Source organism: Chlorocebus sabaeus, chromosome 8 (assembly GCF_047675955.1).
Source record: "Chlorocebus sabaeus isolate Y175 chromosome 8, mChlSab1.0.hap1, whole genome shotgun sequence".
In the NCBI taxonomy this organism is placed as follows: Eukaryota; Metazoa; Chordata; class Mammalia; order Primates; family Cercopithecidae; genus Chlorocebus; species Chlorocebus sabaeus.
In genome coordinates, this window is record NC_132911.1 from 149130195 (window position 1) to 149155280 (window position 25086).

Sequence of the window (25086 nt, forward strand, 5' to 3'; positions counted from 1 at the left end):
AGATTCAAATATTTGCTAATGCTCACTGATACCTTTGCTGGTTAGATCGAGGCATTCCCCACCCCATCTGAAAAATGTTTACCAGAAGAAATAACTCCTCAGTTTGGGTCATCTAAAAGCCTGCAAAGTGACAAGGGCTCATCTTTCACAGCAGGTATATCCCAACACCTATCCTCAGCTTGAAGAATCCAATATGACCTTCACTCTGCGTGGAGACCGTGGTCCTCTGGAAAGGTGAAAGGGCTGATCCCACTCTAAAGAAGACTCAGCTAAATCAGAGGCCTGACTATGTCTAACACCCATAGCTTACTGTGGGTTTGTACTGCTCCAAAGTCAAACTTATAATGAAGTCCTGACTATCTCTAACACCCATAGCTTACTGCAGGTTTGAACTGCTCCAAAGTCAAACTTATAATGAAGTCCTGTTAACATAGGGAAGGCCTTTCCTAACCACAGATCTCCTAATAGATGAAAAGACTCATCAATTACAAAAATATGTCATCCATCTAGGGCAGGTGCAAGGCACTCTGTGAGTATGGAAACTAGAGTCCTCCCCTCCCACATGGGAGGAAAATTCAGTTTCGGGTCAGCTAGGGATTTAGTCTTAGTAAAGACGTGGAAGGAAGTTCTCCAGCTGACCAGCTTTCCCCAGCGTGGAAGGGACCACAGCAGGGACACCTGAGCTCTCCAACAGACGTTCAACGCCAAGGGATTCACAGGTGGGTACACCTGTGTGCAAGTAAAGCTGTTGCTTATTCTGGGAGCCCGATGCGAGGCTGGGGGAGGTGGGCGCGGGGCTATTTCAGCGTTGGCAGAGGGCGGGCTGGGTCACTGCGCGTCTGCTCCTCCTCCTCCTCACGTCTCTCCTGCTGCCCTGATCCCGCCTTAGCCATGCGGGAGATCGTGCTCACGCAGGCCGGGCAGTGCGGGAACCAGATCGGCGCCAAGGTTGGCAGCGGGGCCTCTGAGGGCCCAGCTCGGGCCTGCGGGTGGCCAGGGAAAGTGTTGGCAGTGGTGGGGGCGGGGGCGGGTCCCTGCCGGGGATGCGGTGGGACTGGGCGGCTGGCGAGGCGGCCGGGGTGGACCCAGGGACACGGCGGCCTAGGGATGGGGGTGCGGATGAGGGTGGGGGTGGGAGAGGAGCTGGGGCACCCCCGTGACTGGCCCTGGCCTGTCCGGCCCCTCCCGTCTCACAGTTCTGGGAGGTGATCTCGGACGAACACGCCATCGACTCCGCGGGTACCTACCACGGGGACAGCCGCCTGCAGCTGGAGCGCATCGACGTGTACTACAACGAGGCCTGCGGTGAGACCCCCGACCTTCCCCACCGCCCTCCTGGGAACGCGGCCCTCCCCTCGCTCATGCCCTCCCGCCCCTCTCAGGTGGCAGGTACGTGCCCCGCGCTGTGCTGGTGGATCTGGAGCCGGGCACCCTGGACTCTGTGCGCTCGGGGCCCTTCGGGCAGATCTTCAGGCCGGACAACTTCATCTTCGGTGAGCTGTGGGTGAGGACTGGGGTGCGGCTTCTTAGCCAGGGCCACTCAAAATCTAGGCGTGCCCCAAGGTCATGGCCGTGGGAACCGTGGATCCAGAGCCCCTGAACAACCTCCTATCCTCCCAGTCGCTCCGTCTGCCTCCTAAACGGGCTTTGGGAGGAAGGCCCAGGTGTCTCCTCAAGGTGAAGAGCTACTGATGTCAACTCCCTGCAGGGAGCTGAGCTGGGACCGTAGCTACTGCCTTCCCAGAAAATGGGCAGGAGCCACCTGCAGGGAGGTCTGTCAGCCTGTCTCAGGCTTGACTCCTGACTTAATTTCTTTTTTTTTTTTTTTTTTTTGAGACGGAGTCTGGCTCTGCTGCCCAGGCTGGAGTGCAGTGGCCAGATCTCAGCTCACTGCAAGCTCCGCCTCCCGGGTTCACCATTCTCCTGCCTCAGCCTCCCGAGTAGCTGGGACTACAGGCGCCCGCCACCTCGCCCGGCTAGTTTTTTGTATTTTTTAGTAGAGACGAGGTTTCACCGGGTTAGCCAGGATGGTCTCGATCTCCTGACCTTGTGATCCGCCCGTCTCGGCCTCCCAAAGTGCTGGGATTACAGGCTTGAGCCACCGCGCCCGGCCCCTGACTTAATTTCTAACAGGGAGGCTGCTGTCCTGTAACTCTGGGGGAGGGGTTTCATTTGCTCCACCTGTAGGGAGAACGGTGCGCTCACCTCACATGACACTTGGCCCTTTTTGCATTATGGTGACCACTAATGACCATATACCTGGCCATCGAGTGACTGGCTGTACTGTCTTACAGGTCAGAGTGGGGCCGGAAACAACTGGGCCAGGGGGCACTACACGGAAGGCGCGGAGCTGATGGAGTCAGTGATGGACGTTGTCAGAAAGGAGGCTGAGAGCTGTGACTGCCTGCAGGGTTTCCAGCTGACCCACTCCCTGGGTGGGGGGACGGGGTCTGGGATGGGTACCCTTCTGCTCAGTAAGATCCGGGAGGAGTACCCAGACAGGATCATAAACACATTCAGCATCCTGCCCTCGCCCAAGGTGTCAGACACGGTGGTGGAGCCCTACAACGCCACCCTCTCCGTCCACCAGCTCATAGAAAATGCAGACGAGACCTTCTGTATAGACAACGAAGCGTTATACGACATCTGTTCCAGGACCCTAAAACTGCCCACGCCCACCTACGGTGACCTGAACCACCTGGTGTCTGCCACCATGAGCGGGGTCACCACGTGCTTGCGCTTCCCAGGCCAGCTGAATGCTGACCTGCGGAAGCTGGCCGTGAACATGGTCCCGTTTCCCCGGCTGCACTTCTTCATGCCCGGCTTTGCCCCCCTGACCAGCCGGGGCAGCCAGCAGTACCGGGCCCTGACGGTGGCTGAGCTTACACAGCAGATGTTTGATGCCAGGAATATGATGGCCGCGTGTGACCCTCGTCATGGCCGCTACCTAACGGCGGCTGCCATTTTCAGGGGTCGCATGCCCATGAGGGAGGTGGATGAACAAATGTTCAACATTCAAAATAAGAACAGCAGCTACTTCGCTGACTGGCTCCCCCACAACGTCAAAACAGCCGTCTGTGACATCCCACCCCGGGGGCTAAAAATGTCAGCCACCTTCATTGGGAACAACACGGCCATCCAGGAGCTCTTCAAGCGTGTCTCAGAGCAGTTTACAGCAATGTTCCGGCGCAAGGCCTTCCTCCATTGGTATACGGGCGAGGGGATGGATGAGATGGAATTTACGGAGGCGGAGAGCAACATGAATGACCTGGTTTCTGAGTATCAACAGTATCAGGATGCCACAGCTGAGGAGGAGGAGTTTGAGGAATATGCTGAGGAGGAGGAGGAGGAGGCCTAGAACTTTCCTTTTCTAGGTAAAGGGGGGAAGCAGTGTGGATTCTTTACTGTGTTCTGACTGCCATGTGTCACTACGCACTTGTTTGTGTCTTCACCTCTCCTCCTGCATTTTAAAGCATTTTTATAGTATACGATTTTGCCGAATAAAGTATTCTCATAGCATCTGGCTTCACCTCCAACTTCTATCTATGGGCCCCCCTCCGGCTACGGCTGCCAGGTGTGCATGGTTGTCCTGCAAGGCTGAAGCTGTCTGGGTTTGTCGAGTGCCCAGGAACAAGCATTCCAGTGGCTCCAGGAGGGGTGGGCATGGGCTGTGGACATGGCAGGCAGGCTTCACATGAACTTGGGGATGCCCTGGGCCTTGGGCGGCTACATGGTGGAAAACCTGTTCTGAAGGCAAGCCTTGGCTTATCCCATGTTCCAGACTTCTAGGGGACCAGCTGGCCCTGTTTCTTGAACCCTAAAAGTGGTCAGTGACCCTGGTGGGCAATGTCCCCAAAGTCCCATCTCAGGGTAGGAATGTGGTCAGGCAGCTGGCTCTGAACCAGCAATGAAGGGTGGGCAAGTAGGACCCCAGCCACTCCATCACCATGACGGCCTGGGTGTGTTTGTGTGGCCTCATTCTCTTGAGGGTGGGCATGGGATATCTGGCAGGGACTAGTGGGCAGAAATCAAGCCCAGTGTATACTCACATGCAGTGACCCCTATGTAGAAGGGGATTAGGTACTGGGGGCCATAGATGGCAGTTGCTGGGCCTGTGTGCTCGGGGCAGTCTCTCCAGAGGCACAGATGGGGTTTCTGAACAGGACCTGGGGAGACGGGCAGGTGCTCACAATGCTGCTTCCCCCAACTGGCAGCCAGTGAGAAAAACGCCCGAGTGGAGGTCTCACCTGCCCCAGTCTGGAGGGCTGATGCTCTCTGGAAAGGTGGCTAATGCGTACTGTCTGCTGTCTCCCTGTCCCCCACTCCAAAACTTCAGGGCAAAAATAACCCAAGATTGTCAGGATGAGACTGACAGTGGCACCTTTGGGAATAGGCCCTTTAGCCTGGGAGAGTCTCCTCCCCAGGCTTCTTGGGGAGCCCGGACTTCAAAGCCTGCTTTGGGGAAGCTGTCAAATAAGAGATGTGTGTGTGATCTGGTTGCCGGGCAGCATGCACGGTGGTTTTCTACCTGGCTCTTGTAGAACTTGTCCACGGCTTGTGTGATGGTCTCTTGGTAATTCCCACCCCCACCCCCATCACACAGATAAGATGAAGCCAGCATAGCCTGGGGGTGGGCCGATGTATAGGTTCTACCCCAGGTCCCCTGGGCATACCCACCTGCCTTCGACGTGTCGGGGAAACAGGTGAGGCCCCTTTTTGTTCTCTGAATGTTGGCAATGGTCTATTGCAGCCAAATGGGAACAGGCAGGCAGGAGAGTGCCTCATCTTGAAAGAAGTGGCTCCTGGAAGCAGCTGGGAGGGGGCAGATGTCCCCCATACTCCCCCCCAACCTGTCCTTGGAGCAGGAAAAGGGGCCTCTGTGACAGACCTGCTCAGTGGCTCTCACTCTGAGGGGTGTCCTTGCCCAACCCAGGTGTGCACCCATCTGAGATGGCCTTGCATGGACCTGGTTGGGAAGGTTCAGTTGCAGCAACCACTGGAACCTGCCTACACCTAGTGTCTCCACTCATGCTTGGGGCTAGATGTTCCTCCCTCCTGTAGTGGTACAGCCAGAGTGGCAGAGGGGGCAAGTCACTGCTGCAGTTCCCACCTGGGTCTGAGTGGGAGTCAGCCTGGGTGCCCATGTATTTCCCAATTACCTGGTTCCATCTGGGGGCTTCATGGACAGGAGTGGTGCTTTTCCAGGCCTCTTTTCCATATGCCAGCTATAGGCCCAGGTTTCCCAAGTTTCTGGAGCCCCTCTTCCAGCCTGGCAAGCGTGGTGTGTTGTAGGGGAAGGACATCAAGCCTACAGGCAGCAGAACCTGGCTGGGTATGTTCTCTACCCCTGGAGGCCCCTGGTTGTTCACCTCTTTGGGTGAGAGTCAGCTTAGGATCTCAACATTCTTGAAGGACTTCAGAACTGTACAGACAGTGGCTCAGGAGGCAGCAGGGGCTGGGACTGGCAGCTAACCAGTGTAGTGGGGGTTGTAGGGCTCAGTTTGGTCTTGCAGGGAATTCAGGGAGGCTTGGATTTGCTGAAGCTCTAGACAAGCTTGGGCTTGGATATGGAAACAGCATAGAGCAGGGGCCCTTCAGCACACTGGGCTCTGAGTAGTTGCACCCTGGTGCACCCACAGGTGTTCCCCACCTGGAGCACAGCTGTGGATAGAAGCTGGGAAAGCTGTGGAGGGAAGAGGAGGTGGAGGGAGTCTCAGGGCAGCCCCAGCAGCCAGGCAGGGCCTCTGCAAGTGAGACGCAGATCCAGCCTGTTGGCCACTTAGCAGCTGCTCGGCCGGCTGCAAACCACCTGACCTCTGTTCACCAGTAAATGGGGGTCACAGAAGCACTTTCCTTCTGGGACTTCTGAAGCTCGAAGAGGCAGCACACACCACGTGCTGAGAAAGCCCCAAACTCAGGCAAGCTTCTCCAAGAGCACCTCATCAGATTAGCATCCAACCTGTACAGGACACCATCAAATCTCCCCATCCCTCATTCCAGCCGAAGAAATCAACCTGTACAGGACACCATCAAATCTCCCCATCCCTCGTTCCAGCCGAAGAAACCAACCTGTAGAGGACACCATCAAATCTCCCCATCCCTCGTTCCAACTGAAGAAACCAACCTGTAGAGGACACCATCAAATCTCCCCATCCCTCGTTCCAACCGAAGAAACCAACCTGTACAGGACACCATCAAATCTCCCCATCCCTCGTTCCAACCGAAGAAACCAACCTGTACAGGACACCATCAAATCTCCCCATCCCTCGTTCCAACCGAAGAAACCAACCTGTGCAGGACACCATCAAATCTCCCCATCCCTCGTTCCAACCGAAGAAACCAACCTGTGCAGGACACCATCAAATCTCCCCATCCCTCGTTCCAACTGAAGAAAAGGGAGTCTCTGTCCTAGGGGAGCGAGCACAGGCCTATCTATGCAGTGGGCACGTGGCCTAGGTCGGGGGAAGGCCCTTGGATACATGCTGGTTTCACCAGCCGTCTGTGGGTTGGGTTTGGCCTGGACCCCTGTACCCCAGGCGGCCGGTAGGCCCCTGCATGGGACAGGACTGGGAGGTGGGTGGGATGGCTGAGCTTTGAGGGAAGCCATTATTTGGCCTCATGGGAAGTGGTGCAGGTGGTTATTGGTGGCTCAGTTTTGCAGGACCTGGGTGATCACCCAAGGAGTGAAAATTGCCTTTTTATGAGAAATTGCCAAAATTGATGTAAGTTCATCAGTTGAAAAGGTGAGTAATGCTGACAGGCAGCTTCACCTTCCCCTTCCCCACAAGTAACTGGTGTTCAGAGGTGGATTTGGTTCCTTCCCAGCCTTTCCCCTTTGCATGTAGCTGTGTGCACATACTTTTGTGTGTATGTACACATTCCCTGGAGGGGTTACTTTTATTTTTTTATTTGGGGGGATAACTAGTGAGGCAGCCTGACACGTGCTTATCTTGTCTTTTAAGTGTGGAGTCCTCCATGGAGTGGGCATCGGGGACTTTCTAGCAGGCCTCTGCCAGCTGTTTGCCCCAGTTTCCGCCCTTCACAGACATGCTCCATGGCCACCTGGTGTGACATTCAGTGGCCTTGTTTGCAGCTAGTATGATGAGACAAGTGGATCAGGTACGTTATAAAACTGAGAAAGCACACAACATGCAGAGGGAAAGGAATAATGACCATGTGTGTACTGCTCTGCTACAGTCCATGTCATGTGACTGAGATGACAAACATTTCTTCACCTAATATTTGGGCCCTGAGACAGGGCATTTGTGTGTTACTTTTTATTTATAACAGAGTTAGAAGAAACACCACCAGGCTTTCTTTTCTGTTTTCCCCAACTCCCACTTTACCCCTCAAGTTTACCTACCTCAGAGAGAAAGCAGAGCTCGCCTGATTAATGAGAGCCTGAAATGATTTCAGCCAGGTCACTGTGTAAAGGTCATACTGCTTCTGTCTCCTTGTGTGTCATTTGCTCAGCTCAAGTATTTTGTAGCTCCCTGTATACACTTAGCTGTGTTACCCTCCTAGCCTGCTTTCTTGGTTTGATACATGCCTGAGAGCATGTGGGAGCACTTAAGGTCTAGGGTGATGGGAGGACTGTTCTGCCACCCAGCTCATCTCTCCAGCTCAGCCTGCATGCATACCTTCCTCCATCTGATTCCAGAGCAGGGGGTGGGAGGTCTCACACTGACCTTGAGCTCAGCCTGCATGCGTGCCTTCCTCCATCTGATTCCAGAATAGGGGATGGGAGGTCTCACACTGACCTCCAGCTCAGCCTGCATGCGTGCCTTCCTCCATCTGATTCCAGAGCAGGGGATGGGAGGTCTCACACTGACCTCCAGCTCAGCCTGCACACATGCCTTCCTCCATCTGATTCCAGAGCAGGGGGTGGGAGGTCTCACACTGACCTTGAGCTCAGCCTGCACGTATGCCTTCCTCCGTCTGATTCCAGAGTAGGGGATGGGAGGTCCCACACTGACCTCCAACTCAGCCTGCACGTATGCCTTCCTCCATCTGATTCCAGAATAGGGGATGGGAGGTCTCACACTGACCTCCAGCTCAGCCTGCATGCATGCCTTCCTCCATCTGATTCCAGAGCAGGGGGTGGGAGGTCTCACACTGACCTCGAGTTTATGTGACTTTTTCCACCTCTGCTTTCCCAGACAGCCTCTGCTGTGGGACTTATAAAGAAATTTGTGAAGTCAGTATCTACTTTCCTTGTGTGGGTGTTTTATAAATTAGATCCCTGGGGAATAAATGTTAGAGGTACTCCAAACCCCTAACCTATAAACATCTAAGCCCGACCCTTTTTTGGTGGTAAAATATATACAACATAAAACTTACCATTTTAACCATGTTTGAATGTACAGTTGAGTGGCATCCAGTATAATGTGTTGCACAACCATCTCCTTTATCCATATCTACAACTTCTTTATCATCCTAAACTGAAACACCATACCCATAAATAAGCCTTTGACTAGAAGACTGATGCATTTGACTCCATAAAAATTAAAACTTTATAGGTGAGAAAAATGTCTCCAAGTCAAAAGTCAACAGACTGGGGAAATAGATCTGCAACATACATGACACACAAAAAGCTAATTTGGGTTATATATATATACACATATATATGTCTATCCTAAATTATTAAAAGACCAACAACCAAATTGAAAAATGGACAAGGGATGTAAAGAAACAGTTCAAAGAAACATGTAGATTTTTAAATATTTGCTAATATTTTTACTATGGTAAAATATGTATAACAGAAAATTTAAGTACATTAAGTACAAATACGTTGTGCAACTATCACCACTATCCATTCCAAACCTGTCATCACCTCAAAGTGAAACTCTGTATCCACGGAACAATAGCTCCCCTTTCCCTTCCCCCATCCCCTGGAAACCACATCCTACTCTCTGTGTCTATGAATTTAACTGCTCTAGGTATGCTATAAAAGTGGAAAGCATAGAGTATTTGCATTTTTTGGTGTTAATCTTTTCAAGGTTTATGTTGTAGCATTATTAGAATGCCTTTCCTTTTTAAGGCTGAATAATGTATCATTGTGTGTATTGATCATATTTGCTTATCCATTCATCTGTACATGGACATTTGGGCTTTTTCTACCCTTTGGCTCTTGTGAATGCTGCTATAAACATGGGTGTGCAAATTGCCACTTTCGGTTTCTTGGCGTATATATCCAGATGTGGAATTACTGGATCATGTGGTGATTACTGTTTTCCACAGTGGCTGTGGCATCTTACTTTCCCACCAGCAGTGTGCAGGAGTCCTGACTTGTCCACATCCAGCATTTCCTGTTTTCTGGGGCTTTGTTGTTTCGGTATGCTGGTGGTGGTTTTTTTGATGGCAGCTACACTTATATGTGTCAGTTGGTATTGCGTTGTGGTTTGGATTTACATTTTTCTCATGATTAGTGATGCTGAGCAGTTTATACTGTGCTTTCTGGTCATTTATCTATCTTCTTTAAAGAAATGTGTATTTTAAAACCTTTGCTCATGTTTAAATTTGATTGTTTTGTTGTTATTGCTGAGGTCTTTATATAGCCTGGTTATTACTTATCAAATATATAATGTGTGAAAATTTTCTTTCCCTTCGTGAATTTATTTTCAACCTATTGATTGTATCTTCAGATACATAAAAGCTTTTCACTTTGATGAAGTTCTTTTTATGTATTTTTGTTGTTGTTGTCTGTGCTTTCACTGTCATATCCAAGAAATTATTGCCAGATTCTACATTATGAAACATTTTCCCTGTGTTTTCTTCTAAGGGTTTTATAGTTTTAGCTCTTACAATTAGATGTTTGGTCCATTTTAAATTAAGTTTTCTATATGGTGTAAAGCAAGGGTCCAGCTTTATTGGTTTCCATGTAAATATTCATTTTTAACACCATTAAAAACATACTGTCCTTTCCCCATTGAATAGTTTTGACTCCCTTGTTAAAAATCATGACCATATTTTTTGGTTCTTTTTTTCTATTGCATTGGTCTTTATGTCTGTCTCTATGCTGGTACAGCATCGTTTTGGGCACTGAAGCATTACAGTAACTTTGAAACCAGGAGGTGTTAGTCCTCTTTGTTAGTTTTTAAGATTGATTTGGCTACTTGGGGTTTTTTGAGATTTCATCTGAATTTTAGAATAGGTTTTTCTATTTTTTCAAATATTGGAATTTTTATAGTGATTTTATTGAATCTGTAGATGACTATAGATAACGATGCCATCTTGACAAGGTTTTGTCTTCCAATCCATAAACACATGATGTCTTTTCATTTATTTGTGTCATCTTTAATACTTTTCTGCAATGTTTATAGTTTTTGCTATGCAAGTTTTTCATTTCCGTGGTTAAGTTGGTTTCTAAATATTTTGTTTTTTGACGCTATCATAAATGATACTGTTGTCTTGATTTCTTCTTCAGATAGTTTGTTATTGCAGAAATACAACTGATTTTTGTGTGTTGATTTTGTATCCTGTAGTTTTGCTGAATGTTATTTATTGCATCTCATAGTTTATCTCACAGAAAGTAAAATATTTTTAATATATAAGATTATGTCATCTGCGAACAGAAAATTTTACTTTTTAAAAAATCGGAATATCTTTTATTATTTTACTTGCCTTATTGTTTTAGCTAACTAGAACCTTCAGTACTATATTAAATAAAAGTAGTAAAAGCAGGTATCCTTGTTTTTGCTCTTAGGGTAAAAGCTTTCAGTCTTTCATTATAATGTTAGCTGTGTTTGCTGGGTGTTTTTATTTTTAAATATAACATTATGTTAAGGTGTTTTATTCCTTTTTATAGTTTATTAAGTATATTTTATCATGAATGTGGGTTAAATTTTGACAAATGCTTTTTCTTCTTTGATTAAGATACACATGAGGGTTTTTTCCTTCTTTATGTTAATGTGATATTACACTGATTTTCACGTGTTGGAACATACTTTTATTTCAGGAGTCAATTATACTCATTCATAGTGTATAATCCTTTTAATGTACTGCTAAATTTGAATTGCTGGTATTTTGTTGAGGATTTTTGCATCAGCATTTGTAAGGGATGTTTGTTTGTAGTTTTCTTATGGTGCCTTTGTCTGGCTTGGTGTCAGGGTAATACTAGCCTCATAGAATAAATTAGAAAATGTTACCTCCTCTTCAATGTTTGGAAAAAAATTGAGAAAAACTGGCGTTCATTTTGCTTTAAACATTGGGTAGAATTCAACAGTGAAGCCAGGCTTTTCTTCGTTGCTGAGTTTTTGTTTACTGATGCCATCTTCTTGCTGAATCTCCTTGCTGAATAGGTTTATTCAACTTTTCTGATTCAGTCTTAGTAGGTTTTTTGTTTCTAGGAATTTGTTCATTTTATTTAGGTTATTCAATTTTTTAGTGTACAATTCCTTATGGTACTATCTTACATCCTTTATTTACTCCAAAACTTTGGTAGTAATGAACCCATTTTATTTTGAGTTTTGAAATTTGAGTATTCTCTTTTTTTTCTTAGTCTAGTTAAAGGTTTTTCAGTTTTGTTGAACTTTTTCAGAGAACAAACTCAGTTTTGTTGATTTTTAATATTGTTTTTCTATTCTCTGTTTCACTTATTTCCACTGCTATCTTTGTCATTTTTTATTTTGCTAGCTTTTCTTTGTTCCCTCTTTTCCCCTCTGTTTTCAGTTCATTAGGTATAAAGTTAAGTTGTTGATTTGATGTCTTATTTTTTAATAATCACTTGTAGCTATAAATTTTTCTCTTATGGTACTGTTTTTGACATATCTCTTAACTTTTGGTATTTCATATTTTTAATTTGTCTCTAAATATTTTCTGTTTTCTCTTATGATTTCTTCTTTTATCCATCCTTGAGTGTTCAATACCTGTATTTTTAGACATAAAATGTGTAACCTACAGAATTTTCTTGATTTGTTACAATTTTATTTGTTGTAAGATTTATTTCAGAATTAAATGTGTGTGTCAACATTTGTTATGTTCTCATAAATTTTGTAATACATGGAGATTCCTGATCCGCATATGTAAACCTCTACATGAAAATTATTTTGAATGATGTCACTTGTGAGGTGCTGTGGGAGTGGGGCTTCAGAATGACGTCACTTGTGAGGTGCTGTGGGAGTGGGGCTTCAGAATGACGTCACTTGGCTCCCTGGATTCAGCCCCCTTCCTGGGGGAATGCATGGATGTATCTCCCGCTTTGCTGGAATTCTCCGGGCAGAGTACACAAAACTCCTGGGTTTCCAGCATGCCCCAGTGAGCCAGCGAGCTCTCCGCCGAGACTCCACACAGCTCTGTGCTGCAGACCCAGGCCATGGGAGCTGGGCTCACGAGGGGACCTCCTCGTCAGATCCTCCTTGGATCTGCAGGTTGCCAAGATCCGTGGGAGAAGCGTGGTTTCCCGGGCAGAGTCGCACAATCACCGCCTCCCTTGGCTGCGAGTGGGGGCTCCCCTAGCTCGTGCCCACCTGGGTGGGCCATCGCCCCACTTGCTTTTCCTCACTCCCTGTGGGTCGAGCTGTCCGCCTAGTCAGTCCCAGTGCAAGAACCTGGATACCTCAATTGAAGGTGCAGAATTCACTCACAGTTGTCACTGTTCTCCGTGAGAGCCACGGGCCACAGCTGCTTCTAATCGGCCAGCTTGGCCCCATCTAAAGTACGATTTCTTAATACATGATATGTTTTAAATACATAGCAATAATGATATTTATTGCAAATAATGTTTTGTCTCAATGTGATATAAAAATTTATAATAAATTAATTCTTTTTTGGTTACCACAAAACTATCTGGAAATGTGACGTCTGCCATTTATCAAATTTTTGCAGAGTTAATAGAACTTTACCTGAAGGGAGGCTGGCAATATGCATCACGATGTCAAGCACTGCCAGTGAAGTTGTGGAGTTTGACGTGGTCCTTACATCTTGTTACTGGAATTATAAATTGGTACAAACTTTATCAATTGTGATTAAACAATATATACCAAAATTATAACTGGAAATACTGTCTGATTCAGCAATTTCATTTCCAGAAATTTACCCTACAGACACACTCATGATGCCTGGAATTATATCTGAATGGGAGAAAGTATTATACCACCTTTTTAATTAACAAAAGTCTGGAAATCACCTTCATGTTTATCATTCACATTAATGACTATCACCTTACTGTTTACTGAAATTATGGTTATTCACATGATAGAATACTATGCAGCTATTTAAAAAATATATTTTAAAAGGATGCTCAAAAATGATGTCCAAGATATGTTACAAGGTAAAAACCCTGTGTGCAGAGCCACGTATCGAATATGCCTCCATTCCTATAAAATCAGGGTGTGTATAAATGCATAGAGTATCTCTATTAACTGGTAACTTACAAAATTCAAAGTTAATGCAGGCAAGACCTTTCTTTCTTAATGCTAAAACTCCAAGGAACTGCACAACATTTGAGGATTTCCAACACATGCCAATCTGCCTTTGAACCTACAGATTTTAGGAAATGAGACTCTTGAAAAATCAAGCATTAATATTCCTAGCTACAGTTGTTTGGGACATAATTAGAATGATCCATTCTTTAAAAGTTTATAAAATTTGCTCATACAACCATCTGGGCCTAGTCCTTCCTTTGTGAAAGATTTTATTTTACTAGAGATTTTATTTTTTTCATATTATAGTACTTCTTAGATTTTCTATTTCTTCTTGATTCTTGAGTCAATTTTGGTACCACTTAGTAGGGTGCTTGGGCTCAGAACACATCAGTCAAAGAAAGAGAGAAGAAAGGAAGGCAGGGAGGAAGAAAAGAGGGAAGGAAGGAAGGAATGAAGGAAGGAAGGGAGGGAGGGGACAAAGAAAGAAGGAAGGAAAGAATGAGAGAAGGAAGGGTGGAGGGAGAGAAAGATGGAGAGAGAGAAAGAAAGAGAGAAGGAAATAAGGAGAGAGAGAAAGAGAGAAAGGAGAGAAGGAAGGAGGGAGGGAGAGAAAGAGGGAAAGAGAAAGATGGAAAGAAACAAGGAAGGAGGGAGGGAGAGGAAAGAGGAAGGGAGAGGAAGGAAAGGAAGGAAGGAAGGAGAGTGGGAGGGAAGGGAGAGAGAGAGGGAGGGAGAGAGGGAGGGAAGGGAGGGAGGGAGGGAGGGAGGGAAAGAGAAAGAAAGAGAGAGAGAAAAGTGAAAGGTGGGGATGGGAAGGGAAGAGGAGCCAGCCACAGGCTACAGGCTGTTTGTTCACCTTTTACTTGACCCAGGCAGTCCTGCCTTTTAAATATTCCACCTTCTGCCATGAGTTACACTGTTCAATATTCATTTCTCAGAGCATTCAAAGGTCTATGTGTGCCCTGCCACGATGGACCATGGCTTCAGCTCTCAAACACAACTTCCAGCCAAAATATTCATGACTGGTGCCTCCCATATACACATCAATCCCCCATGCTATGGTCTGCATGTGTCCCCAGAGCTCATGTGTTGGAAACTTAATCCTCTATGTGACGGTGTTGAGAGGCGGGGCCTAATAAGAGTGATTAGGTTATGAGATTCTGCCCCATGCATGGATTAATGTCATTATCTCAGGAGTTGGTTAGTTATCTTGGGAGTGGGCTTGCATTAAAAGCAAGTTAAGCCCCTTTTGCTCTTTTTTTCTCAAATTCTTGCTCTTCTGCCTTCAGCCATGAGATGACATAGCAAGAAGGTCCTCACCAGATGCAGACCCCTCATCCTTGGACTTCCTAGCCTCCAGAACTCTAAGAAATAAATTTCTTTTCTTTATAGATTCCCCAGTCTGTGGTATTCTGTTATAGCAGCACAAAACGGGTTAAGACGCCCCATTACATGGAGAGTGCTGATCCACAGGGTTGAGATCACTGACTTAGGGCTTGGAGTCTTATATAATATCCCTATGGGAGTTGGCCTCCATGTTCCCTATCTTCCAGGAATCTCAAATGGTGATCTCAGACCAAAATATAGCCCAGATATTTTGCATTTGGCAATATTGTCCACTTTTCCACAACTTTTTCATGGCAGGTTTGATGTGCTCACTTCTATGATCCCTGAAAGGATATGAGTTCAAGATCCTGCAAGGTTACAATCCAAGGATAGAAGATTGACTTGGAATAGGAAACTGGATGAATCTTTGGTAATCTTTCATTTCAGGATTTATCTTCAATCTTGGGCTATGGAGGGGGCACCTCTGGTCTTCAATTTTGTTCAGCCTGTAAGATAAGTGCCAAGGCTGATTGGCACACACAAATGTCTTTTTAGTTTACAAAAACTGTCCTCCTTTTCAAGCCTCCCAAAGGGTGTTAAGGGAGATGAGGACCAGGCAGTGGGTTCAGCAGAAGTCACAACAGAACAGTTCCTAAGGGGACTTGTGGAGAACGTACATGTGGGCCAAACCCACAGAGAGACCCAGGAAAGAGAAGGCAGAGACAGGCAGTACAGAGAAGAGTGGCCATGAAGGTGAATCAAAGTCCACGTGGCAGAGCTGCTTTTTCATCCCCAGTAAAGGCAGTGCTGGGGTTTTTGAAACCTCAAAATGTAATGATTGAATAAATGACTGTAGGACCAAGTGGCCTGGGTTCAATGCTGTCTGGGTCCCTGCCTAGCCAGAGAACCTTGAGCAAATCACAGGACTTCTCCATGCCTCACTCTGCTTATCTGGAAATGGGACAATAGTGCACCAAGCCAGCACTCCACAGGCATAAACTTGTGGAATCCTCATAGTACCCCCGTGAGATGGCAGCCATCATTGGCACCAGCTTCCAGATGAGGAAACTGAAGAAAGAGAGGAAGTGAGTTTTACAAAGTCACAGAGCCCAGAAGAGGCAGTATGGTGGCTCACGCAATCTGGTGCCAGGGTCTCTGTTCCTCTGCCAAGCTGTTTCCCTTTGGCACAAGGATAAAGCAAAATAAGCATTTAGGACCAGACCTGGCACACACAGAGGCTCCCAAAATGGGTGGCAATCATTACCTTTTTTATTACAACAGAGTCTTCCCTCTGCCCTTCTGGGGAAATTCTTTTTCTTTTGTCTCCAGCCCCTTCCTGATCAGGATCCTCAAGGGGGTGTGGGAGCCTTCAATATGCTGGTGCACAGAGCAACTGCCCACTTAGGAGACACAGAGGCCCCTAAAGAGGCCTGCTTGGTAAGAGGTGCATGCAGTTACCCAAGGAGATAGCATTGATTAACACATTAATAAATAATGTGGCTATTAAAGTCAGTCGCAGAGGCAGGAGATAATTACCTTGGACAGGAATGGCCTCAGCCTCTTCTATGAGCTGCCTTTCCCACCTCCTTCTCCCAGTAAATCTTCACTGAAGGTGCTCTTTGGCCCAGTGCTGGGCCTGAGCCTGGGAGGCAGGAGCCCTGAGCCGGGCCTGTAATGAGAACCAGAAGACCAAGGTGCGGCTGACTCCCAGGGGATAACCCGGTGTCCTGACGCCAAACCCTGCAAGAGGAGCCTCAGGCATTTCATCGGTCAGCTCTGGCTGGGTCACGTTGCAGTGACACCACCAAACCTGGTGGCTGATGACATCAAGGTGACATGTTGCTCTTGCTGTGTCCTTGCCAAGGTGCAGCCGGGGCCCTGGTCTATGGTGCTTTTCTCTCTGCCATCCAGGTTGCAGGTGTGCCCCCACCTGGAACACTCTCCCAACCTAGAACACACCCCCTGGAACATGCCCCCCCTTGGACATGCCCTCACCTGAAGCACACCCCTCCTGGGACATGCCCCCACCTGGGACAGCCTCCAGGACACACCCTGTCCTGCAATATATCCCTCCTGGGACTCACCCTCTGAAACATATGCCCACCTGGGACAGCCCCCAGGACACCCCCCTCGTGGGACACGCCTCCTCCTGCATCACGCCCCCCTGCTTGGACATGCCCCCATCTGGAATACACCCCCACCTGGAACATGCCCCCACCTGGACCATGCCCCCACTTGGAACATGCTGCCTCACAGGAGAAGGAGAATAGAACAGCATGGAGCTCTGACACTGTCCTCAGAGCACCTGCTCAGACATGGAGCATATCTCCTGGCTCCCCCACAACCCTTCACGTGGGCCCATCTCCAGGTAAACCTTCTCACAGCTGCTCTAGGTCAGTGTATTTGTGTCCTGGGGCTGCAGTAACAAAGCACCACAAACCAAGTGACCTAAAGCAGCCAAACTTTATTCTCTCACTGCTCCAGAGGCCAGACGTCCAAGATCAAGGTGGGAGCAGGGCTGGTTCCTTCGGAGACTGTGAGAGAATCTCTTCCACATCTCTCCCAGCCTCCAGGGTTTTGTTGGCAACCCTTGCCCTCCGCTGGCTTGAAGAAGCCTCAGCCCCTCTCTGCCTTCACCTTCCTGTGGTGTCCTCCCTGTGTGTGGGTCTGGGCCCTCGTTCTCCTTTTGGTAAGTATACCAGTCAAATTGCACTAGGGGACCCTCCTACACCAATACAACCCCATCTTAATTGATTACACACCTGCAAGCACCTTATTCCAAATAAGGCCACATTCTGACGTCCTGCAGGTTAAGACGTCTACATATGAATTTCAGGGGGACACGGTTTACCCCATAAAAGTCTGTAACTTGGGATTTGGCTTCAGACTCACCTGGGGGTCAGCCCTAGTGGCCCAGGGCTTGCTCTTCCTATAGCTGTGACCCCTCGGCCCTGCTCCACCCACCCTGCCTCCCTTCCCCGCAGGAGTCTCCCAGCAGCTGACCTTTGGCTCAGAATCCCAACCCCTGCCACCTGCCATCGTATCCTCCAGTCGCCACCTGCCTCCTACTACCTGCTGTGGCTAGATCTGTCCCTGCAGGAAGTGAGTGACATAGTGTGAGAAGTTTACAGACATGGGTTCAAATCTCAGCTTCTCCACTTAGAAACTGTGCGACACTGGGCAAGAATTCTACTTCCCTGAAGGAAGTCCTGCCAGCACAGGGCAGCTGAGGCTTCAGCAGGGTGGTAAGAAGCCCCAAGGCCTAACACTCACCTCCTCCTCTTCCTGACAGTTTGCTAACCTCCCAGGACTGACAGCCTTGGTGCATCTAGGCTTGAGAGCCTTTGACCCTTCCCTAAACACACGGGAATATTCCTGAGCTCCTGCTGTGTGCATGGCAAAGCCCAGAGCAGGCTCTCTCTCTCCCACTTCTGACCACATCTGGACCAGCCATCAGGGCCCTGTGGTGTTGGAAAGAAAGGAGGAGCCTTTGTCTGAGAATCTCGTATGTGTTGTAGTATTGAGTGGCCGTGCACACATGTGCACAAACACACACACACGTGCACACATGCTCTGTCATAGCCCGTTTCCAATCAGTCAACACTTCCTCCTCTCCAAGCCACAGCCTTCCTAGGGCAGCCTTGTCCCTGCCAGAAGCCACATCCGAGCACTATTTAATCACCCTCAGTCAAGAGTGTGACTCCCACAAAAGGGCGGGTCGTATATACACACACATTAAAAGCAAATGAACTTCCATGATTACTGTTATCACCATAATTATTGTGGAAATTAGTGATCATGAGCTGCCTGGAGCCCCATGCTGGAACCCACGTGCAGCCTGGCCTCGGCTCTGCCAGGCCCTTCTCCCCACACGAGGCAAGAGCCAGGCCCTCGGCTCCAGCCCCTTCACCCTTCACCCCTCCTCTAGCCCCTAGACATTTGGGGCATTGGGCGTTTTGCCCTGACTTGGAACAAAACTCATCCTGGCTTCCATGTGATGAGTACTTAACACCAGCCTGGGCGGGAGGAAGGACCATCGTCACTCCCATCTTACAGAAGAGGCCACTGGCCCTGGGAGGTCAAATAGGTGCTGCGGGCAGGACCCAAAGCTCTGTATTCACCGAAGACAACACTCTCATCTTACCCCAGGGCAGGGGCGGAGGAGGCAGAGGTCGGACCCTGGTGCCAAGGAAAGGATCATCAGAGACGATTTTCCAGGGATGTGCTTCAAACCCACTGGTGTGGCCCCAGTCTGGCCCAGGCCCCTTCACCTGAGCCCGTGGATACAGTGACGCCACCTAACCCTGCCTCCAACAACACATTAGAAGCCAATGGGCCATTCATTGGTTTCTGTTGTTGTTTTTGTTTTTTGCTTTGTGTTTTCCGAAGGCCTTCAGCTTTGTTTATTGCATCCCCACCTGCAGCCTGGAATCTTTCCTGGGGGGACCTCCTTGAGCAGGTTCCTGGGCTCTGAGGCCAGCCGCTTAGCGGAGACACTTCCGTGTACCAGCACCTGCCACATGCCAGGCACTGTCAGGACCGCCCCTTGAGGCAGGCGTTCAACCCGCAAGGGTGAGGCCGAGCAGGTGACTGACCACCCAGAGTAGATCACTGGGCGATCCAAGACTGGGACGGGAGCTGCCTCTGTCCACTGTCTGGGCCTTTCCACCCTCGTGCTCCTAAGACTCAGGCTCCTGAGACCATAAGATGCCACCACCCTGGCCGATGACTCCACGCCTGGCCAGCCCTTCTTGGAGTCCTCCCTGGCCCCAGGCCAAGGCTGCTTTGCCAATCCCTTTCACTTTGTACTCACCGACCTCAACCTCCAGAGGCCCTGAATCATTCAGTTATGAACATCTTCTGGATGCTCATAACCACATATTAGGGCTCTTTCATCCCTGTCCAGCCCTGGAACCCTGAGGGAATTTCAAACTCCTTTCCAGTAACCTTTGACAAGGCACAATTCCTGCCACCCACGTGCTCATCTCAGCTGGAGCACAGCCACTCACTCTGGGATGGAGAAGCCCGGGTGTGGGGTTTTAACCACTCACTCGCTGTTCTCCATATCCCTGGGTGGCCAGTGACCAGGCGTCTGGCCAGAGCTGATGGCTGAACCCTCAGGCTCTACCCAAGGCCAACCAAGCCTTGACTTTGGTGAGAGAAGAGCCCACAGGTGCACAGGGCTTTGGCTGACCAGGAGTGGGGCTGGTGGGAGGTGGAGGCTGAGGACCCCCGGCCGACAGACCTCCACCCTCCCCTCACCCCACCACGAACTCAGTGGGAATGGGACCCCCTCACCCCACCAGAAGCTCGGTGGACATGGGAACCCCTCACCCCACCAGCCCCACCCCACCCCACCAGGAGCTTGGTGGACATGGGAACCCCTCACCCCACCAGCCCCACCCCACCCCACAAGGAGCTCAGTGGACATGGGAACCCCTCACCCCACAAGGAGCTCGGAGGGCATGGGACCCCCCTCACCCCACCAGCCCCACCCCACCCCACCAGGAGCTCGGTGGACATGGGACCCTTCATGGGCCCAGCAGGGCATCTTGGTTGGTTTCTTTAATTTGTTTATTTTCAGAATCTTAGGTTCCCAGCTCCCATTCAAGCAAGCAGTGCTGAAGGAATGTAACCTTCTCCTTATCACCTGCCTCTCTGACAATTTGCAGAGCTGTGGCCCTCGTCCCTTGAAACCCTGTGATCAGATGAGCTGAAGACTGCACAGCAAGTGGGCACAGCTGGCCGCATGGGGGTCACAGTGCTCCCTCTCCCACCCCAACACACTCCCTGCCACCCTCTCCTGGGGAAAGGAACGCAGCTTAGCCAGGACCACCAGGCAAATGCCCTGTCATGGCCCCAAGCTCTTCAGTCACTGCTGGATGATAAACAGGGAGGCAGCTCTGAACCAAGGGGCCCTATAAGGCATTTGTCCAGCCTGGGCCTGAATTTCAGACAGACGAAGACCCCACCCTGGGCCTCCAGCAGCAGCAGAGGGTGGGGCTTCCATCCTCTCACCCCACCCAGACTTGGCACCACTGCACAGGGCAGCCTTCCCAGCAGGGGCAGGAGGCAGGGGAGGGGACCCGCAAGGTGGGGAAGACCTTTCTCATCAGCTCCACCTCACAGCTGTGGGGCAGAGGCTCACACTGACTGCAACGCCAGCCTCTGCTGAGATCGGCCTCTCCACTCCTTCAACAGCAAATTCCGAGACTCAGGGGGCTCCAGCCTGGTATTGTCCTGAGGGAGGCCCCAGTGTCCACATATGCGGCACCCACCCACATCCAGACATGTCCTACCCACCATGTCACCCCTGAGTGTCCTCCCTCTACCCACACCCAGGCCAGTCCCATTTACCACATCACTCCCATGAGTGTCCTCCCTCCACCTAGACCCAGGCCAGTCCCATCCACCATGTCACCCCCATGAGTGTCCTCCCTCCACCCACACCCAGGCCAGTCCCATCCACCATGTCACCCCTGAGTGTCCTCCCTCTGCACACACCCAGGCTGGTCCCATTTACCACATCACTCCCATGAATGTCCTCCCTCCACCTAGACCCAGGCCAGTCCCACCCACCCTGTCACCCCCAAGAGTGTTCGCCTCCCTAGCTGCTCATCCTTCAGGCTTCTGTGGAGGGAGTGGTGCTTACAAACCAGAGACAGCCCCAGGTATGATGGCATTTGGGGAGCTCACACCCTGGCAAGGGGTCAAACATGACCAGCCTTCCAAGGCAGAGCTTGGTTGGAAGCCCCTTATTTAAGAGCTTCAGGATCCAGTACATTCAGGTTTCTGTCCCCACAGCAAATAGACCGTGAGGTCTGCAGGCTGCACATGCAGGTCTCGCCGTGACAGCAGAGAGTGCACACGTGGTGTGGTTTGCAGCCCTTTCTCAGGATACCAACCCCATCGAGAAAACCCTCCCCCAAAGGCAATTGTTACACCCCAAAGGTGCCTTCTGCAGCCCCTCCACTGCCCTTCCCTGGCTGGGTAAGAAGATAGCTTCTGAGCAGTGCAGGGTGATGGGAGCATGTTACCACTAAGCAAACAAAGACGTGCTTGAAAGCTGGGCCTGTGCAAGGAGAAACAGGTGTGTGCACCTCTGGCACCTCCTGTCCATCAGGAAGCAGCTGATGAAAAAAGGCTGAAAGTTCACACTGAAGGCTGATGGGAAACCAACTCTAATAACATTAGATAGAGGGAGAGGGACTGGGCTCTCGTGGGAGAGCTATGACCTACAGCTGCCTCTGTGGAGCACGAGGACTCCACCTGCACTGCCCGTTTCCAAAGTTCATGCCGAGAGTCCCCAGTGCTGTGGGGAAACCATGTTTCTTGGGTGTAGCCTGCAGAACCGTGAGCCAATTAAACCTCTTTTCTTCATAAATTACCCAGTCTCAGACTTTTTTTTTTTTTTTTTTTTGAGATATAGTCTCGCTCTGTCACCCAGGCTGGAGTGTAGTGGTGCGATCTTGGCTCACTGCAACCTCTGCCTCCTTGGTTCAAGCGATTCTGCTGACTCAGCCTCCCGAGTAGCTTAGCTGGGACTACAGGCATACGCCACCACGCCCAGCTAATGTTTTTGTATTTTTAATAGAGACAAGGTTTCACCATGTTGGCCAGGATGGTCTCAATCTCTTGACCTCGTGATCCGCCCGCCTCGGCCTCCTAAAGTGCTGGGATTACAGGCGTGAGCCACTGTGCCCAGCCCCAGTCTCAGACATTTCTTTATAGCAGTGCAAGAACAGTCTAACACAATATATGTATTTAACTTAGCATTGGCTGGCGTCAGCATTATACCACTTCACGTAGAGGATAAGAACTTTAAAACAGTACCCATGCATTTCCCTCCTTTTGGGTTTTGTGTTATTGTTTTCATGCATTTTGCTTCTATATGTGCTGTAAACTCACATTAATTTATCATTTTTGCCTTAAACAGTCAATTATCTTTTAAAAATGCTTTTTAATGTTGCATTTTTGCTCACACATTTGCCATCTTGGGTGCTCTACATTCTTTTGTGTAGATCTGGACTTCCATCTGGTTTCACTTTCCCTCTGCCTCAAGGATTTCCTTTAATATTCTTTGTAGTGAGGACTTGCTGGTAATGAATTCTTCAAGCTTTTCAATGTCTGAAAGTCTTTATTTCACTATCATCTTTGAAAGATATTTTCGCTGGGTGTAGAATTCCAGACTGACAATCGTTTTATCCTTGAGTATTTTATAGAAGTTACTCCACTATCCTCTGGTTTGCATTGTTTCTTTATCTTTATTTTTTATTTTTTCGAGACAGGGTCTCACTCTGTCACCCAGGCTGGAGTGCAGTGGCATGATTTCAGCTCACTGAAACCTTTACCTCCTGGGCTCAAGCAATCCTCCCACCTCAGCCTCCCAAGTAGCTAGGACTACAGGCATGCGCCACCACACCCAGCTAATTTTTGCATTTTATATAGAGGCCAGGTTTTGCCATGTTGCCCAGGCTGGTCTTGAACTCTTTGGCTGAAGTGATCATCCTGCCCTGGTCTCGCAAAGTGCTGGGATAATAGGCATGTGCCACTATACCTAACCTTGCGTTGTTTCTAACCAGATGTCTGCCATCTTTTTTTTTTTTTTGAGACAGTCGTGCTGTGGCTCAGGCTGGATTGCAATGGCGCCATCTAGGTTCACTGCAAGCTCCGCCTCCCAGGTTCAAGCGGTTCTCCCTGACTCAGCCTCCTGAGTAGCTGGGGTTACAGATGCGTGCCACCACGCTCTGCTAATTTTTGTATTTTTGGTAGAGACGGGGTTTTGCCATGTTGCCCAGGTCGGTCTTAAACTCCTGTGCTAAGTGATCATCCTGCCTCAGCCTCCCAAAGTTCTGGGATTACAGGTGTGAGCCACCACACTCAGCCCATTTTTATCTTTGTTCCTCTCTGTATAATGTCCTTTTCCCTTTGGTAGCCTTTCAGATTTTCTCTTTGTCACTCGTTTGGGGCAATTTGATTATGATGTGCTCCAGTGTGTCTTCCTCATGTCTCTTGTGCTAGGGGTTCATTGGTTCTTCGTCTCTGGGTTTACAGTTTTTACCAAATTTAAAATTTTTCATCCACAGTTTTTTCAAATATTTTTTCTTCTACCCCTCCCCACCTTCTTCAGGAACTCCAATTACACATATATTCGTCATGTTGGTGCTGATTTTCTGTTCAATTTTTTTCCATATTGTTCTCCATGTTCCATTTTTGACAGTTTCTATTGCTACATCTTCCAGTTGACTAATGTTTTTTTGTATAATATCTGTTCTATTTTAAATGCCATTTAGTATATTTTTCATCTCAGACATTGTATTTTTCATCTCTAGAAGTTCAAGCTGGGTCTTCCATGTCTCTACTTACTTCCATGTTCAAGCTTCCCTTTACCTTCTTGTTATGGAATGTTATTATAATAACTGTTTTAATATCGTTGTCGACTAATTCCATCATATGTGCCATTTCTGTATCTATTGATCAAATTTTCTTCTCATTATTGAGACATTTCCTTTTTCTTCACGTGCCTGGTAATTTTCAGCTGGATGGCAGACAATGTGAAATTTATCTTATTGTGCGTTGGATATTGTTGGTTTCCTATAAATATTATTGAGCTATGTTCTAGGATGCAGTTAAACTACCTGGAAAGATTTTGGTTCTTTGAGGGTTTTCTTTGAGGTCTTGTTAAGTAGGACCTTAGCAGCCTTGGCCTAGATCTAATCTTCCACACTACTGGAGCAATTCTTTTCTGAGTGTTTCATCCAATGGTCTGGGAAGTATAAGATTTGTCCACTGTTGCTGGTGGGAACACCAAATATGCCTGGTTCTGTAGGAGGTTCAAGCATTGTTGTTTCTGTTTCTTTCAGGTGTTTTTTCTCCTAGACTTGGGTAGTTTACACACATACATGCACCAATCAGTATTTAGCTGAAGACTCTGGAGCTTTTTTGTTTTGTGACTTTATCCTTTTCCTACCCTGAATACTCTGCCCTGCCGAGTTTATCTGAGCTTCTTTGGTCTCCCTGGACTCCAGCTTCATCTCCTCAACTCAGGACCAACACCAGGCTCAGCCTGGGTTCTCTCTCCCTGAGCTGTGGCCTAGAAATGGTTTCCACTCCCTGATTCCCTTCTGGTCACCGCACCTGGGCAGTCCAGAGTCATGAGAAACCCTAGGCCATGTAGCAGAATGCCCACTGTCCCCACTTCACCACACTCTACTCTCTCCATCCAGCACTAGCTGCAGCCAGGCTGTCTCACAGTCCAGAATGCTAGCCAGAGACCAAGTTTTCTGCAGTGCCCTGGCTGGGGCCCACAGATAAGGATGGGCAAGGCTGGGGCCAGCAGGCAAGGACAGCCAAGCAGTGCTCCAGAAACCAGCAGATGCCATCAATCAGTTTTACA

The 25086-nt window shown here is 48.7% G+C and overlaps 1 protein-coding gene across 1 annotated transcript; it reads left to right on the forward strand.

Moving 5' to 3' along the window:
• Nucleotides 1-1196: 1196 nt before the first annotated feature.
• LOC140712267 (tubulin beta-8 chain-like) lies at nt 1197-3524 on the forward strand. The gene is made up of 3 exons (XM_073018613.1): nt 1197-1305; nt 1383-1493; nt 2295-3524. Exon 3 carries the CDS (start codon nt 2354-2356, stop codon nt 3356-3358), a length of 1005 nt encoding a protein of 334 aa, XP_072874714.1. The 5' UTR covers nt 1197-1305; nt 1383-1493; nt 2295-2353; the 3' UTR covers nt 3359-3524.
• Nucleotides 3525-25086: the final 21562 nt, after the last annotated feature.

Excerpts from the sequence above, each read along its gene's own strand:
- LOC140712267 (XM_073018613.1), top strand. The coding sequence starts at position 2,354 with ATGGAGTCAGTGATGGACGTTGTCAGAAAGGAGGCTGAGAGCTGTGAC.